This window comes from Nicotiana sylvestris, chromosome 8 (assembly GCF_000393655.2).
Source record: "Nicotiana sylvestris chromosome 8, ASM39365v2, whole genome shotgun sequence".
Lineage (NCBI taxonomy): Eukaryota > Viridiplantae > Streptophyta > Magnoliopsida > Solanales > Solanaceae > Nicotiana > Nicotiana sylvestris.
The window spans coordinates 197,615,360-197,633,493 of record NC_091064.1 but is presented as its reverse complement, the minus strand read 5'-3'; the positions used below and the strand labels follow the sequence as shown (position 1 = coordinate 197,633,493).

Here is an 18,134-nt window from a genome sequence, read left to right as displayed (position 1 = left end):
TATGGAAGAGAGGGGGAATATGGATCCCTGAGTTAATGAGTTACCAACGTGAAAGTGCTAAAAACGTAAAAAAAATGTGCCGATTTTAGAATAAACAAAGATTATATCATTTATCAAAATAGTTTTTAAAAAGCGAGCGACCATGTAAATACAGTGTTATTTTATTTTTCCTATTATTAAAAAGTTATAGTCTACCACCTGAGATAGCCAATATCTTCAACGGAAATGTACAATCGACGAATTGAAATATTATCATTCTTTGCATTACTGTGGTAAAATAAGTTTCGCACCAAAAAAAAAATGTTTCGAAAGCTACGAAGAAAACTTCTGAGTTCACGTGGGTTATGAGTTGAGAATGGAAACTTTAACAAACAAAAATATAAGGTATTTGACCTGTATTTTAACAAACAAAAATATTAGGTGACACGTGTATCTATCATGGAGTGTGGCATAAGCAGTACAGCAACCACAAATTTTTTAATTTAAAAACAAAAAGTACGTTAAAAATATATGAATCATGAAATTTATTTTAAAAACATTTCAATTGTATACAATTAAGAATGTACAAAATTTGATATGATTATCTAGTTTAATGATACGTTTACATATTAACAGTAAAACTTTTGAGGATAATGAAATCTTACTTTATTTTGGGATTGTTACACAAATAGCTGGTCAAATTATTGTTTACTTTTTCTAACCAATATGCATAAATTATACATTGATTATAAGCATTTACACACACACACACACACACACACACACACACATATATATATATATATATATATATATATATATATATATATATATATATATATATATATGAAACTTCGGACGAATTCGCGAGGCAAAGGCTTGTTGGAATTTTGAATTGATTGCAAAGCGAGGTAAGTGTTTGGTCTAACCTTAGCTTGAGGGATTAGGAGTTGTGTCCCACTTGTTATGTGTTATTTGTTGAGTACGACGTATAAGCATGGTGATGAGTATCTATACGTTGGTATCAAGCATGCCCGTGAGTCTTATACTTTGATTAATGTGACTCCGTTTCGTATTGTATATGCTCTATATGATAATTTCTATTGAGGAATATGACTTGTGGAAGTATTATTGTTAATTGAACATGGTAGAGCGTTGGTTCAAGTTGAGAATTGAATTGTTGAACATTGTAGAGCATTGGCTCTAGTTAAGAATAGAATTATTGAACATTATAGAGCATTGGCTCAAGTTGAGAATTAAATTGTTGAACATTGCAGAGCATTGGCTCAAGTTGTGAATTGAGTTGTGGAGTAAACGTGAAAGAAGAAAGGAGAGAGAGAATCATGATATTGTCTCCCTTGCCGAGATGTTATTGTTTTGATGTTGTTTCCCTTGCCGGGATTCTTTCGTGATTGGTGTTGATTTGTATATGATTTGGATCGGGTTGCACACCGCAATAATATTATATGGATCGGGTTGCATGCCGCAACAATATTATATGGATTGGGTTACACACCGCAACAATGTTATATGGATCTGGTTGCACGCCGCAACAATATTATATGGATCGGGTTGCATGCCGCAACATCATTATATGATTTGGATCGAGTTGCACGCCGCAACATCATTATATGATTTATATCGGGTTGCATGTCGCAACAATATGATATGTTTTGGATCGGGTTGTACTCCGCAACAGTAATATATGGTTGGGATCGGGTTGCACGCTGCAACAAGAAAGAATAAAAGTGAATATTGATTCTTATGGTGAGCACGAGTAAAAGCATGAAGGGTGGTGACGTGCACTTTCTGCTGCTGTATTTATTTGTTGTTATCAATTCAAGTGTTTTTAACGATTCAGAATTTCCTTACTGTTGTGATCCTTTGTGTTGGAACCCGTATTGTTTTGAATACCTCGCCTCATTTATATAAAGCTTTCAATACTTAAATTTTCAACAATTGTTATACCTCTAATTCAATTGGCTTCTCAACTAAATCTCCTTAGAACGTCTGAGGTCATATTTTTACTTAAAAATAGAATTTCTGCTAAGTTAATATATTAAATTCCTTGTTAAAGGTAATATTTCATTTGGTGTTGTACCTTAATTGAAAATGGTACTTTCTCTATTTAAATAATTTCTAAAAATAACTTCATCTTTTCTTGTTGATTTCCTAAATGGGTTGGAAGTTGTACTCTACTTTATATTAAGTAAATGAGACACCTTGAACATTCTTAATAGTATTAGGTTATGGACCCTATGAACTGAGTAACATGAAAACGTTGTTGCGGAATGTGAGACGAAAACATGTGGGCACCAGGTGCCGGGAAAAAAATATGATGATTTTATTTAATGGCACGTGAGTTGCCCGTGCGGTTGTGATAGAAATATGGGCACGAGATTGTTACACCTTGTGTATTTGGCGTTATCATGTTGTAAAGGGGCTAATTCGATAGGAAGATAATTTCTATGAGATATTTAAATGATGCGATAGTTATACGTTAAGATTGGAAGTCATTCGAGTTGTGATTAAAAATTCGACAAAGATCGCAGCAAGTTACGGGTTTTAAATTTCACTGAAATTTAGATAGAATGTTGATGCACTTTTCTCTCAATATACTAGGATCTATGGTGTGTTCTATCCATTGAATTGAAGGTCTATGAGTCTAGTTTCCAACGCAATAAACCGTTCGTTAATACGACTTCGGAGTAGAGAGATATTAACATTTTCGTACAGGGGTGCACACTGTTACGGGAACAGTGTGCATAGTCGGTTTTGGTTAAAAATAATTATTTAAGTCAGTTTTAAAACATAACCCCTACGTTTTATCCTCTCCAAAACAGAGCCTAAAACCTAGGGATTTCCTCTCAAACTCCTCCCATCCATCTAGCCAATCATAACAATAATTTAGTCATCCTCAAGATAGAGAACACCATGGTAGCTTCGGAATCGTGAATTCTTCAATGTTTCACTTTTCGTAGGAAGACTCCGCCTTGAAGTAATCTAGAATTTAAAGTAATTCTGGTCACATAAGGTATGATTTAACTTCCTCTTTGATCTTTGTAAACTTCTACCATAAGAATTCCTAAGAAATAGTTGAAACCTCTATAGAAATATTCTTGATTTTTTAAAGAAACCTCTCTTAATATGACTTGATTGTTGGGGCTGTTTTATATGGTTTTATTGTGTTGTTTGGATCTGTGAAGACATGGATGGAATCGTGTCGATGAGGATGTAGTAAAGTAAAAATTTGGTGGTGTGTTGGGGGGAAATTAAGCTACAAAAGAGTCTACAAATTCATGCCGCAAGTCGTTCGCTTAAATGTCTAAATGAAGAATTATATAAGATATGAGCTTGAATTTGATATTGAATGGTTCGTATTATGTAGGAAATCGTTCCTAAGGCTTTCGAGGTCTCCGAAACTGCATACAACTCCATCGACAAGGTATGTAGGGCTTTCGCTATACATGACTAGAATTTGAATAAACGTTTATCGAATTGTTTCGTCGGATTTGAGTTATTTCACCTTCAACTTATAAAGATGCTTAGACCTGATCCTTTCTCATAGATTTCTTACTTCAGAGAATATATATGAATTCTCGGTTTTCCCTGTTCCTTTCTTAAAAAGAACTAGAGCCTTTCGACGTTCATATAAATCATGAATAAGTAACACTTACTTCAAAGGTACTCATAATACATAACTCTTATGTTCTTAGTACTTGTTGGCTTGTAGTTGAAAATTAATTATTTTAGCGACAACCATGATAGTCGGGGAATAATGATGATAGTCCACTTCGACTCTTCGTAGAATACGTCTTTTAAGGTTAGTTTCGCATTGCACTTATATAATTCATGATTTAATATATGTATGTATTTACTTTCATTACCGAACCGCACTTTAGACGGCCGGGTATGACACCTATTGTGTAACCACTGATCAGTTGGGATTACCGAGCTTCACGTGGCCGGGTACGATTCTACCGAGCCTTTAATATGGCTGGGTATGGTATGGATATTATAGCCCCACAGAGGGATTTATTATTATATAATGTGATATATTATAAATAGTAATAGTGAGCGACGATTCCACGAGCATACATTTATATCCATATTGAATTTTAGTTTTCCTATCGAGGCTAGTTTCAGAATTCAAATTGTCTTTATACTCTTCTCTTGTTAATTACATTTTTCATATTACACTTGTCGCCCTACATATTCAGTACATATTTCGTACTGACTCTTTTTTATGCGCTGTGTTCATGCCCACAGGTTCGGATAGACAGAGCGGCGTGCCTCCTCAGTAGGACCCCCAGGATCAGCGTTGGTTTTCGCACTCCACTTCTTCGGAGTTGCTGACTTTGAGTCCATAGGTACTATTACAGATGTATATGTGTAGTTTTAGGCATGTCGGGAGCTTTGTCCCGCCCTGTTGAGATTGTCGTACACTCTTAGAGGCTTGCGGACTAGCGGTCATTGCATATATTTTTTTTTTGTATGGCCCTATCGGCCTTCTGGATAGCTGTTATATTGTTGTTGCAGTCTTGTTGGCCTAGGTTACATACATATATATATATATATATATATATATATATATATATATATATATATATATATATCGTGTTGAGATCTTCTGCCTGCAGGTTAATATATTTCAGATCATATCTCATGATTGGTTCGCTCGGGTCTTCGGGCATCGGGTGCCGGTCACACCTCCCAATATTGGGGTGTGACAAACTTGGTATCAGAGCAGGTCAATCCTAGGGAGTCTGCAAGCTGTGTCTAGTAGAGTCTTGTTTATGGTGTCTTGTGCACTACACTTATAAACATAAGGCGATTGGGCATTTAGGATTATTACTTTCTTCTTGATCTAGATCGTACAATAGAGCCTAATCATAAGTGTTCATTCCTAATTCTCTTTTTGTTTACCTTCTCAGTGATGCCTAATACTACGAGACGACAAGTGGATATGAAATTTATTCAGAGGTTGGATGAGGAGGCGGGAGAGGGCACAAGTTAGGTGCCACCTACTAATGTAGATCAGCATGAGCCACAGAATGAGGCTATTTCTCAGGCTTCTGGGGCAGCACCCCCATCACCCCCAGAAGGGCGTAGAGGAGCTAACGTACCTCCAGTCCCTCTCCCAGTTGTTCCTGATCAGGACTTAGACATGCGGAGTATTGTATAATTGCTGACTCGAATAGTGGCCTCCCAGGCCCAACACTAGACCCTCGGTATTGCTGATAGGTCTGTGAGTGCGAGAGTTCGGGACTTTATCAACTTGGATCCTCCAGTATTTACAGGGGTTGATCCTAATGCTGACCCACAGGATTTTCTGGATCTTATGCAACGGACCTTACAAACTATACATGCCACGGATGTTGAGTCAATGGAGTTTACTTCTTATAGACTACGCGATATTGCTGTGACATGGTATGAGACTTGGAAGAAGACTCGGGGGCCTAATGTGCCACCAGTGACATGGAAGGAGTTCTCTAAGGCATTTTTACAGCAATATTTGCCAATCGAGCTTCGAAGAGCCCGACGAGATAGGTTCTTACACTTAGAATAGGGTAATATGAGTGTTCGGGAATATAGCATGCAGTTCAACTCTTTGGCTAGGTATGCTCCTACGATTGTTGCTGATATGAGTGATTTGGTACACCAATTTGTTAGTGGTCTGAGGGTACACTTGATAAATGCGTGCATTACAGCTTCTCTAAACCAAGGAATGGATATTTCCCGTATTCAATCATATGCACAGGATCTAGAGTATCGCAAGAGGCAACAACGAGCCAATCGAGAGCATGATAGAGGTTAGAAGAAGAGGGCACGGTTCACAGGTAACACAGGAGAGTTTCGAGGTGGATTTAGGCCACAGTTTCCCCGGCATCAATCTTATCTGGTAGCCAGTGTGCCACCACAGTTTCAGGGACAGTGACATGATCGGACCACTTATTCTGGTCTAGGTCAGAGTTCACGGACCCCAGGTCCACAATTTATAGGCGAGTTCAGTCAGATAAGGCCTCAGTTTCCCAGATGTGATCGATGTGGCCAAAATCATTTTGGACCATGTCACCAGGGTTATGATGCATGTTATGCATGTGGACAGCCAGGTCATATTATGAGACATTTTCCGATGACAGTGGAGGGGGTATGGCTCAGCCGACGGCATCTGCAGGGGCTTCTTCTTCTTTTTCGGTATGTCATCCTAGGCAGAGTATGCAAACATCAGCTGGTAGGGGTAGGGGAAGAGTTGGAACTTCTAGTCCAGGAGGTCAGCAAAATCGTATATATGCTTTATCGAGTCGTCAGGATTTAGAGTCATCTCTGGACGTGGTTACATGTATACTATCCTCTTTTCTATCGATATGTATGCTTGATAGATCCTGGTTCTACATTATCATATATCTCCCCCTTCGTTGCTAGTAAATGGGATAGAGAGCTTGAATTGTTGCATAAGTCATTTGAGGTATCTACACTAATGGGTGAGTCTGTTGTAGTTAGACGGTTATATCGAAGTTGCGATGTGAAGATTCATGACCGCCATACGTTAGCTGATTTTCATGAGCTAGAAATGGTTGATTTTGATATCACTATGGGTATGGACTGGCTGGCTTCTTTTTATGCCAATGTAGATTGCTGGACAAAGATTGTTCGTTTTAATTTTCCAAGTGAGCCTATTATTGAATGGAAAGGTGATGCTGCAGAGCCTAATGGGAAGTTTATTTTTTACCTTAAAGCTCGAAAGATGATTTTGAAGGGGTACACCTATCATTTGGTACGAGTGCATGATATGGAGGTGAAATCTCCAACCCTTCAATCGGTTCCCGTCGTGAATGAATTTCTTGATGTATTTCCTGATGAAATTCCTGGTCTTCCTCCCGAAAGAGAAATCGACTTTGCTATTGATGTGCTTCCAGATACTCAGCCAATATCTATTCCTCTATATATAATGGCTCCTACTGAGTTAAAAGAGATGAAAACCCAATTGAAGGATCTTCTGAATAAGGGCTTTATCAGGCCCAGTATTTCCCCCTGGGGTGCACCAATGTTGTTTGTTCGTATGAAGGACAGTTCGTTAAGAATGTGTATTGACTATCGTCAGCTCAACAAAGTGACTATCAAGAACAAGTACCCCTTACCCAGAATTGATGATTTGTTTGATCAGTTGCAAGGTGCCAAGTATTTCTCAAAGATTGACCTTCGATACGGCTATCACCATGTTACACCCCGTAATATTACGTCAATATTACGTCCCGCAGTATTATATTACGATAATGTTACCCTCTGCAGTAATATATTACGATGATATTACGTGCAGCAGTATTAAGTTACGACAGTGTTCTACTCAACAATATTACATTACGGTGATGTTATGCTTCGTAGTAATAAGTTACGACAGTGTTGCACCCTGCATTATTGGATGTTGAATTTTTCATAAGGTAATTGACATCAGTCCAAGGAAAAGATTATTTGGAAATTATAAGGATTGTAAGTGATAAATAAATTCGTGAAGGTGAGAGGGGAAGCAAGTCGAAGAGAATGAATTTCGTTGAAATTTGGTACTTTGGGTTAAAATACGCCTCAAGCTAAAATACGCGGTATTTATGGATTAGTACCATACAAGGTACCACATGACTATAATAGTAAGACATATAAGGTATGTGAAAAGTGAGTAATATTTTAAATAAGTGGGAATAATTCTCAAATTTTCGGGTAATTGGTTAATTACCGGATAATAGGACATTACCCGATTAACTAATAAATGGATAAAACTTAATTAACTAAACACCCCACCCATGTGGCAGAAAGGCCACTACATAGGAATGACTCATATCAAATTATATGTAGGTGGCAGATCAAGTCTTATTAAAACAAGACTTAAAGCACTTTGGTCTTGGGTTTCAAAAAGACATTATGTCTTTGACATCAATTATCATAATTCATTTGGTCTTTGGGTTCAAAGAGAAAACGCAAAAACGGTATTAGATTCCATTTTCAAAAGCTAGCTTCATTCATAAAAAATCCGTTCATCAATTCAAGTTTTGCCAGCGTTTTAATTTCAAAGAGCCATCAATTCTGTTTCTGATTTTCGAGAGCTTCAAAGCAGAATTTCGTCCATATTTCGCAGAAGTAGATTCGTTCAAATAATTTCGGGAACAGGTATGTTAAGGTTATCCCTTCTTTCTTTTGACATGATCTATATGATATGAACGAAGCGTGCAAATGCACAAATTGCATAAGTGACTCTACTCATAGAAGTAATAGAAAAATCTATATTCTTTAATTATCATGTGTCATAATATTTTATCATCTGTTCATGAGTCTCAGAAAAATACGAAAGTTGAAAAGATGTTACTTTATGATATTGCTCAAGAGGCAAAGTGGTCTTATGACCTTCCGAATGATTTTATTGACGTACTTTTCATGCATTGCATTCATGTGCATTGACACATGACCAGATGGCGTTATATACGCGTATATATGCAAATATATGTATATGGAATGGGAAAAAGTTATGGCGTTATATACGCACCACCACCTGATCAGTTGGTATATGATGATGATGTTGCTCACAGTGGCCGAAATATGATTCAAACGGCGTTATATACGCATATATATGTAAGTATTATTCAAACGGCATTATATATGCGTATATATGTATGTATATATGTATAGGGGATATGGGAAAGGTTATGGCGTTATATACGCACCACCACCTGATCAGCTGGTATACGATGTTGATTTTGCCCACAGTTGCCGATATGATATGATGGGATGCCCTCAGAGGCTGATGATATTATGAAATATGTACCTTTGCACGACATGACATTCATACGCATATGCATGACGTTAAAAGTAATTTATGATTTACAAAGTTATTCAGACTTACAGGTTGAGTCATGTACTCTATATGTCTTTCATATCTCTCTTGTATTTATTTATGTGCCTTACATACTCAGTGCGTTATTCGTACCGACGTCCCTTTTGCCTGGGATGCTGCGTTTCATGCCTGTAGGTCCCGATAGACAGGTCGAGAGCCCTCCAATTAGGCTATCAGCTCAGCGAAAGATGTTGGTGTGCTCTATTTGCTTCGGAGTTGCTCGTTTGGTTAGTATGATTTAGACGTGTATTGTTTGGTATGGCGGAACTCTGTCCCGACCCTTATGACATTTATGTATTCTTAGAGGCTTGTAGACATATGTAGTGTACATAAAAGATTGTACGGCCTTGTCGGCCTATGTTTTGAGTTTATAAAGGATCATGTTGGCCTATTAGGCCCGTATGCATGTGTATATGATGAGGTATTAAGAAAGATACGTTACATTGGTACTCAGTTGAGTAAGGTACCGGGAACCCGTCCTGGCCCATCGGTTTGGGTCGTGACAAAAGTTGTATCAGAGCAGTTCTTTCCTAGGGATGTCTACAAGCCGTGTCTAGTAGAGTCTTGTTTATGGGTGTGTAGTGCACCACACTTATAAGCAGGAGGCTACAGGGCATTTAGGATTGTCACTCTTTCTTCTTACTCTAGATCGTGTGGTAGATCTCACTTATAAGAATCCAAGTTCTGAAATTCTATTTTATTCGTAATAAGACGATGCCTACTTCCCGAAAGAAGGTTGGAAAGAGAGATTGTTGTGGAAAAGTTGAGTCAGAGGATTTGGATTTTTGTATGATGCCTATGATAAGTAAATGTGAGGTCTTAAGCAGATCATGGTTGTACTGAAAGGTACAAGCTTCCTGATAAGAAGCCTTAAGGCAATAATGTCTATCCATCTTTATGGTAAAAGACAATGGGAGATTAAGAAGATAAATACAGGTTTCAACAAGAAAAAAAAACAAGATGAAGAAGGGTACGAGGCACCCAATTAATGAAGGCTAACAACATTTGTAATTGAGGCAGATGAACATAAGCCTTTTGAGTTATAGTCAATAGTAACAGAGGTATATACAATTGGTCGCACCCCTTCCAGATACGCCCTATGGAAGTTAACAAAAATAGTATAAGAAGATATGATGGATGAATTGATCATGTTAGTTGATATTTCCGAAGGATATTGCAAGTGTGCTAGTAGATCTCCTTGTGAGACACCCAGATAGTACACTCTAAAATAGTGCAGCCAGATATGAGTACTACAAAGACATGCACTATAAACCTTGAAGGGATAAAAATTACCTTAGTGTGGCTCGCGTCTCTAGTAAAACGAGAACGTTAAGCAACTTGAAGAGCCACTGGATGGAGAAAAGGAAAATTAAAAACGAAAGAATGTCGTATTTAAGTTTTCACAAGAAAAGGGATATGCAGAAATATTAGAAGAATAATAAGAAGCGAGATAAGGAAGCATTATGAATAAAGTGTGATACATTGATGAAAACGGTAGAGTGTTACAGAACATATAGTCAAATGAAGGAAGAGATGGTGATGGGCATTAAGACAACAAAAGTGTATAGGCTATAAGGTTATATCCTCATTCCGAAAAATAAGTTCGTGAATCCAATACGACTACCAGAGGGGAGAGTTAATCCCCAAAGTAACAGAGATCAGTATGGAATGATAAACAAGATAAACTAAATATGAATTAGGGACTGAATAATTGGAAAGTACTCGACATCATGGGAATTTCAGATTTTGTCCCGCCAATAATAGAATGGATGACAAAAGAAAATTCATGAGAAATTTAGAGAATGGTCATCCAGGGAGACGCTTCCCTAAAGCAAGCAATGTGAGCAAAGTTAAGCTTAAGAGACTGTATGTGTCAGTTAATTTAAGTGACACCCTCGCGAGTAAGGGAATTTGTCATCTTTTGTACAGAATAATTGTCGCAAAGCGGGTAAGAATCATTGATGTTGAGAAACAACGCCAAAGATGAAAAGGCAAAACATCTATAGGTAGATCCTCGTGGCTTCAGCTTTTAGTACACCCCTAAATGGGGGAATATGGAGTAATGTTGCATTAAGACAGAATTAAGTGGTTCTAGTAACTATAGAATGGTAAAGGAAGAATACGATAATTGAAAGAGGAATGAGATAGCACTTATCCAAATCTTACAGATATGCTACGGTTCAAGAATATTGTGCAAGCACGATGTCAAGGAGATGAAGTAAAGGTTCCTTCCCGAGTTGTTATTAATAAATAAGGAGTCAGTGCGAGACGTAAGTTAAGAAAAAGAAAATAACCCAAGAAAGATTACGAGGAATATTGATATGAGAATAGGCCAACGAGTAGTTAGTAATTGGTCAGGAAGATCCCAGTTATGGCTAAACAGGAGGTTATAGACGAGTCATCAGATCGTGTAAGATAAACATAGCTTCAAAGAATATCATTATAATACTTGAGATATATTCAAACAAGAGTCCGGGTAGTTAAAGGTATTGTATGAGTGTTATGGGGATAAAAAAAGTCCACTGGGAAGGCAGTCAAAATATCATTTCAGAAGCAACCATACAAGCACAAGGGCATGGAAGTAAGCAACTACGGATGATTATAGGCAATAAGGACATCAAAAAGGTCTGTAATAAGCTCACAGCTTTACAAGAGTCAAGGGTTCTCCCTAAGTACTACAATGAAAGACTAGCTAAGGAGATAAAAAAGAAGGCTTCAACCTAAGCACAACAACCTAAAGAGGAAATGGTCATGTAACAACAATCTCACAACAACATTGTAAGCATTCCAAAGGAAAATGGCACCTACCGTGGCTAATGAACAGGAAGTAAGAATAAAAGTAATATTCGAGATCATATGAGTTGCATGAAAACACTGGCAAGTATGGGTGCTAAGATAAGCTAAGTATGGACGCAACAAAGGGGGCATGAAGACCAGAAAAAGTAATAGCTTACGATAAAAGAAAGCTAAAACGGAACAAAAGAATTATTTGATCAATGATCTAAAGTGAGTACATTATGGATACACTCAAGATTATGGAGCATTATCCAGACAACATATTTGTTGACAATAATATAGCTATAGAAAACTCCGGTATAAGTTAAAAGAAAAAATGGAGCCCAGGGCATAGACAAAGGATTGAATTGTTAAAAGATTCTGTCATGGATATTCCATACATGAAAGGCTAAGGTAATAACTGATACCATGAGCCATGGATTGGAAGATAGCTTAAGCCTACGTAAAGGAAGAGAAATAACACAACAACCATAATCTATAATGGCATTACAAGGAAGCCAGTTAGAAGAAGTACCAACCTCATAAGAAGTCAGTACGAAGCTCCCACTGGGTTGTGTATGTACTAGAGGTGTGAGTATTGTAATAGAGCTTCAAGTTATGAATGTGAATTACACCTAGGTGGAAGGGAGGTCAGGAAAGATATAGAAGATACAATGCGAGATTTAAATATAAGTAAGGTAAAGGTGAACAACATACGAGATACTCAAAGGCAAAAGATCGTGAATAGTCCATAATTCGGATAGAAGGCTATCAGCACGGGGATCTAGTAATCGGGAATGATAATGGCATCGTCAGAGGCATGTCTTCCAACCTATGGTTTCTAAGTACTGAGAGATCTAGTTAAGAGAATAGAGAAGAGTTGGAGACGGTGTGATGTATTGTTTGACATTCCAGAATAATATAAGGAAATATATGGCGTAAGCAAGTTGAAGGAAAGTTGCGAGTATTATAAATGGATATTTATAGGTCGCAAGCTAAAGTATGGTAGAGCGACAAAGTTTTGAGAAAACATGAGTAAGAATGAGGAAAGGCAAGTGAAAAAGTGACGAGAATGGATCAGTCCTCAAGATTAAGTCCATAAAAATAAAAGAGCTAATGGTTTCTCTAAATTATAGAAAGTTCAGTATAGCCTGAACAAACTCAAAAGAGTCTAAGACTAATAACATTCAAAAAAAATGGAATGCCACCCTATTAATAGAATGAGGGGTAATTATTATAGACAAAAAAATAACGTTTGGGCCTTCAATTAAGTAATGATCTGACGGATAAAAGAAAGGGATCTCATGAATTTGACAGGATTAAAATACCCACGCAAGGTGAATCCCATTGGGATGCCGTAAGATACGGTTATGAAAGCAGGGTATTGCCCCAAGTGGATCAATCTAATCATTTCAGATGTTCCCCGATAAAACGTGAATCCTAGCTGCAATATTACATAAAAGGTTAAGCTATCAGGGTTGGATTATGGATAAAAATTGAAGTGAATCAACAATGGATGGATAAAAGTTACAAAGTATGAGAGGATATTAGGTCGCCATTCTTAAAAGATGAAGAGTAATGTGGAGGCATTAAAGGACTTAAATTTATACATATGGAATGAGCAACGAGAGTAAGCTGGGATTTGGTAGTAGACCTCAACAACGATAAATTAAAGTAAGAGTTATGGCAGTAAACTCATACGGATGGTTAAATGGACCTATGCGATGAGATACAAAAATATTCGTGATTTCAATAAAGTACCGAGCAAAGAACTTCAGTATACTCATAGATGCCCAACATGAAATCTTATCAAGCTCTACATATGAAGCCTAGAGATTAGGCACACTTACAAGGTCAAAATCGTATTGGTTGCATGATGAAAGGTAGCAACAGTTACGAGATTGGAAAGATTCGACTACAAGTTGTGGGGTAAGAAGGAGACCTAAGGGGGGAATGCCCTAGACTTTGGAATTATTCATAGAACAATCGCCTAGATGTCAAGGAAAGTTCTAAAGTATTCGGAAGATATAAGTTAAGAAAATGATAAGAGCATTAGTCAACATTCGAGGATGAATGTTCCAAAGGGGGGAATGATGTTACACCCCGTAATATTACGTCAATATTACGTCCTGCAGTATTATATTACGATAATGTTACCCTCTGCAGTAATATATTACGATGATATTACGTGCAGCAATATTAAGTTACGACAGTGTTCTACTCAGCAATATTACATTACGGTGATGTTATGCTTCGCAGTAATAAGTTACGACAGTGTTGCACCCTGCATTATTGGATGTTGAATTTGTCATAAGGTAATTGACATCAGTCCAAGGAAAAGATTATTTGGAAATTATAAGGATTGTAAGTGATGAATAAATTCGTGAAGGTGAGAGGGGAAGCAAATCGAAGAGAATGAATTTCGTTGAAATTTGGTATTTTGGGTTAAAATACGCCTCAAGCTAAAATATGCGGTATTTATGGATTAGTACCATACAAGGTACCACATGACATAATAGTAAGGCATATAAGGTATGTGAAAAGTGAATAATATTTTAAGTAAGTGGGAATAATTCTCAAATTTTCGGGTAATTGGTTAATTACCGGGTAATAGGACATTACCCGATTAACTAATAAGTGGATAAAACTTAATTAACTAAACACCCCACCCACGTGACAGAAAGGCCACTACATAGGAATGACTCATATCAAATTATATGTAGGTGGCAGATCAAGTCTTATTAAAACAAGACTTAAAGCACTTTGGTCTTGGGTTTCAAAAAGACATTATGTCTTTGACATCAATTATCATAATTCATTTGGTCTTTGGGTTCAAAGAGAAAACGCAAAAACAGTATTAGATTCCATTTTCAAAAGCTAGCTTCATTCATAAAAAATCCGTTCATCAATTCAAGTTTTGCCAACGTTTTAATTTCAAAGAGCTATCAATTCTGTTTCTGATTTTCGAGAGCTTCAAAGCAGAATTTCGTCCATATTTCGCAGAAGTAGATTCGTTCAAATAATTTTGGGAACATGTATGTTAAGGCTATCCCTTCTTTCTTTTGACATGATCCATACGATATGAACGAAGCGTGCAAATGCACAAATTGCATAAGTGACTCTACTCATAGAAGTAATAGAAATATCTATGTTCTTTAATTCTCATGTGTCATAATATTTTATCATCTGTTCATGGGTCTCAGAAAAATACGAAAGTTGAAAAGATGTTACTTTATGATATTGCTCAAAAGGCAAAGTGGTCTTATGACCTTCCGAATGATTTTATTGACGTACTTTTCATGCATTGCATTCATGTGCATTAACCCATGACCAGATGGCATTATATACGCGTATATATGTAAATATATCTATATGGAATGGGAAAAGGTTATGGAGTTATATACGCACCACCACCTGATCAGCTGGTATATGATGATGATGTTGCCCACAGTGGCCGAAATATGATTCAAACGGCGTTATATACGCATATATATGTAAGTATTATTCAAACGGCATTATATACGCGTATATATGTATGTATATATGTATAGGGGATATAGGAAAGGTTATGACATTATATATGCACCATCACCTGATCAGCTGGTATACGATGTTGATTTTGCCCACAGTAGCCGATATGATATGATGGGATGCCCTCAGAGGCTGATGATATTATGAAATATGTACCTATGCACGACATGACATTCATATTCATATGGATGACGTTAAAAGTAATTTATGATTTACAAAGTTATTCAGACTTACAGGTTGAGTCATGTACTCTATATGTCTTTCATATCTCTCATGTATTTATTTATGTGCCTTACATACTTAGTACATTATTCGTACTGATGTCCCTTTTACCTGGGGACGCTGTGTTTCATGCCTGAAGGTCCCGATAGATAGGTCGAGAGCCATCCAAGTAGGCTATCAGCTCAGCGAAAGATGTTGGTGCGCTCTATTTGCTTCGGTGTTGCTCGTTTGGTTAGTATGATTTAGATGTGTATTGTTTGGTATAGAGGAACTCTGTCCCGACACTTATGACATTTATGTATTCTTAGAGGCTTGTAGACATATGTCGTGTACATAAAAGATTGTACGGCCTTGTCGGCCTATGTTTTGAGTTTATAAAGGATCATGTTGGCCTATTAGGCCTGTATGCATGTGTATATGATGAGGTATTAAGAAAGATATGTTACATTGGTACTTAGTTGAGTAAGGTACCGGGTACCCGTCCCGGCCCATCGATTTGGGACGTGACACACCAGTTGCGAATTAAGGAGAGAGATATTCCGAAAACAGCTTTCCGGACTAGATATGGCCATTATGAATTCCTTGTGATGTCTTTCGGTCTTACTAATGCGCCGGCAGCTTTCATGGATTTAATGAATCGGGTTTTCAATCCATTTCTAGATATATTTGTAATTGTTTTCATTAATGATATTCTGGTATATTCTCGATCAGAAGCAGAACATGAGGATCATTTGCGTGTGGTGTTGCAGACTTTGAAAAATCAGAAATTATATGCTAAATTCTTCAAATGTGAATTTTGGTTGAATTCAGTGGCTTTCCTTGGGCATATTGTTTCTGATGAAGTATTAAGGTAGATGGTCAGAAAATTGAAGCAGTACAAAATTGTCCTAGACCCACAACTCCTATGGAAGTTCATAGTTTCTTGGGCTTAGCTAGTTATTATCGGAGATTTGTGGAGAAATTCTCTTCTATTGCTTCTCCCATGACAAAATTGACACACAAAGACGTTAAGTTCCAATGGTCTGACGCATGTGAAAGGAGCTTTCATGAGTTGAAGAAACGCTTAACATCAGCACCTGTTCTAGCACTTCCTGAGGGATCTGAAGGTTATGTGGTATATTGTGATGCATATAGGGTTGGATTGGGATGTGTTCTAATGCAGCATGGCAAAGTTATTGCATATGCTTTGAGGCAGTTGCGGAAGCACGAACACAATTATCCGACTCATGATATTGAGTTAGCAGCTATTATATTTGCCTTGAAAATATGGCATCATTATCTTTATGGTGTTCATGTGGATATCTATACAGATCACAAAAGTTTGCAATATATATTTAAGCAGAAAGAGTTGAACTTGAGACAAAGGAGGTGGCTTGAATTACTGAAGGACTATGATATGGATCTTTTGTACCATCCAGGCAAAGCAAATGTGGTAGCTGATGCGTTGAGTCATAAATCCATGGGCAGCTTGAAGTATGTAGAAGCTGGGAAATTAGAAATGACTAAGAAGATATATCGATTGGCTAACCTAAGTGTGCGACTATGTGGTACAGGTGACCAGGGTGTAGTAGTCCAAAATATTATGGGCTCATCACTGGTAGCTGAGGTAGAAATGTGTCAATTTGAGGATCCTGAGCTAGTCAAGATTAAAGAGAGCATCCCTTTTCAGAAAAAGCAGCTGTTCGGTCAATTTGATGATGGAATTCTAAAATATAAGGGTCGATGGTGTGTACCTAATATTGGGGAGCTTTGTAAGCAAATTATGACAGAGATGCACTAGTCTCGGTACTCAGTTCATCCTGGTTCAACTAAAATGTATCATGATCTTCATCAACTATATTGGTGGAACGACATGAAGAAAGATATAGCCACATTTGTGGCTCAGTGTCCCAACTGCCAACAGGTTAAAGCTGAACACCAGAAACCTGGAGGGATACTTCAAAATATTGAGATTCCAGCTTGGAAATGGGAATCGATTAATATGGATTTCATTACAGGATTGCCCAATTCTCGGCGGAAGTTTAATTCTATTTGGGTCATTGTGGATAGGCTGACGAAATCAGCTCACTTTCTCCCAGTTAGGAGCACCTATTCAGCTGAAGATTATGCGAGACTATATATCAAGGAAATAGTTCGGCTACATGGAGTTCCGCTTTCTATTATATCTGACAGAGGTGCCCAATTTACAGCTAATTTCTGGAGGTCTTTTCAAGAAGGTTTGGGTACTCTTGTTAACCTTAGTACTCTTTCATCCATAGACCGACGGACAAGCCGAATGCACTATTCAGACGCTCGAAGATATGTTGCGAGCTTGTGTCTTAGACTTTAAGGGAAGTTGGGAAGATCATTTACCGCTTATTGAGTTTGCTGACAATAACAGTTATCACGCCGGTATTTAGATGGCACCCTATGAGGCACTATATGGGAGGAAATGCAAATCTCCTATTGGCAGGTTTGATATTGGCGAGACAAAGTTGCTAGGACCCAAATTGGTACAACAAGCTGTAGAAAAGGTAAAGTTGATCCAGGAAAGGTTGCGTATAGCTCAAAGTCGACAGAAATCATATTCAGATAGCCGACGTCGAGACTTGGAATTTGTTGTGGGAGACTGGGTATTCTTGAAAGTGTCGTCTATGAAGGGTGTAATGAGATTTGGCAAGAAGGGAAAACTCAGCCCTAGATATATTGGGCCATATCAGATTGTTCAGAGAATTGGGCGAGTAGCCTACAAACTTGACTTGCC

General features: G+C 37.5%; 1 protein-coding gene across 1 annotated transcript; it reads left to right on the top strand.

Moving 5' to 3' along the window:
* The first annotated feature begins 5,554 nt into the window (after nt 1–5,554).
* LOC138876216 (uncharacterized) lies at nt 5,555–17,171 on the top strand. The gene is made up of 4 exons (XM_070155121.1): nt 5,555–5,792; nt 6,089–6,253; nt 6,363–7,161; nt 16,235–17,171. The coding sequence occupies exons 1-4, from the start codon at nt 5,555–5,557 to the stop codon at nt 17,169–17,171; spliced, it is 2,139 nt and encodes a 712-aa protein (XP_070011222.1).
* Nucleotides 17,172–18,134: the final 963 nt, after the last annotated feature.

Coding starts and splice junctions, on each gene's coding strand:
- LOC138876216 (XM_070155121.1), top strand. CDS start 5,555: ATGAGTGTTCGGGAATATAGCATGCAGTTCAACTCTTTGGCTAGGTAT. Junction 6,254..6,362: donor TGGAACTTCTAGTCCAGGAG/GTCAGCAAAATC, acceptor TATGCTTGATAG/ATCCTGGTTCTACATTATCA. Junction 7,162..16,234: donor GATCAGTTGCAAGGTGCCAA/GTATTTCTCAAA, acceptor TTTCTGATGAAG/TATTAAGGTAGATGGTCAGA.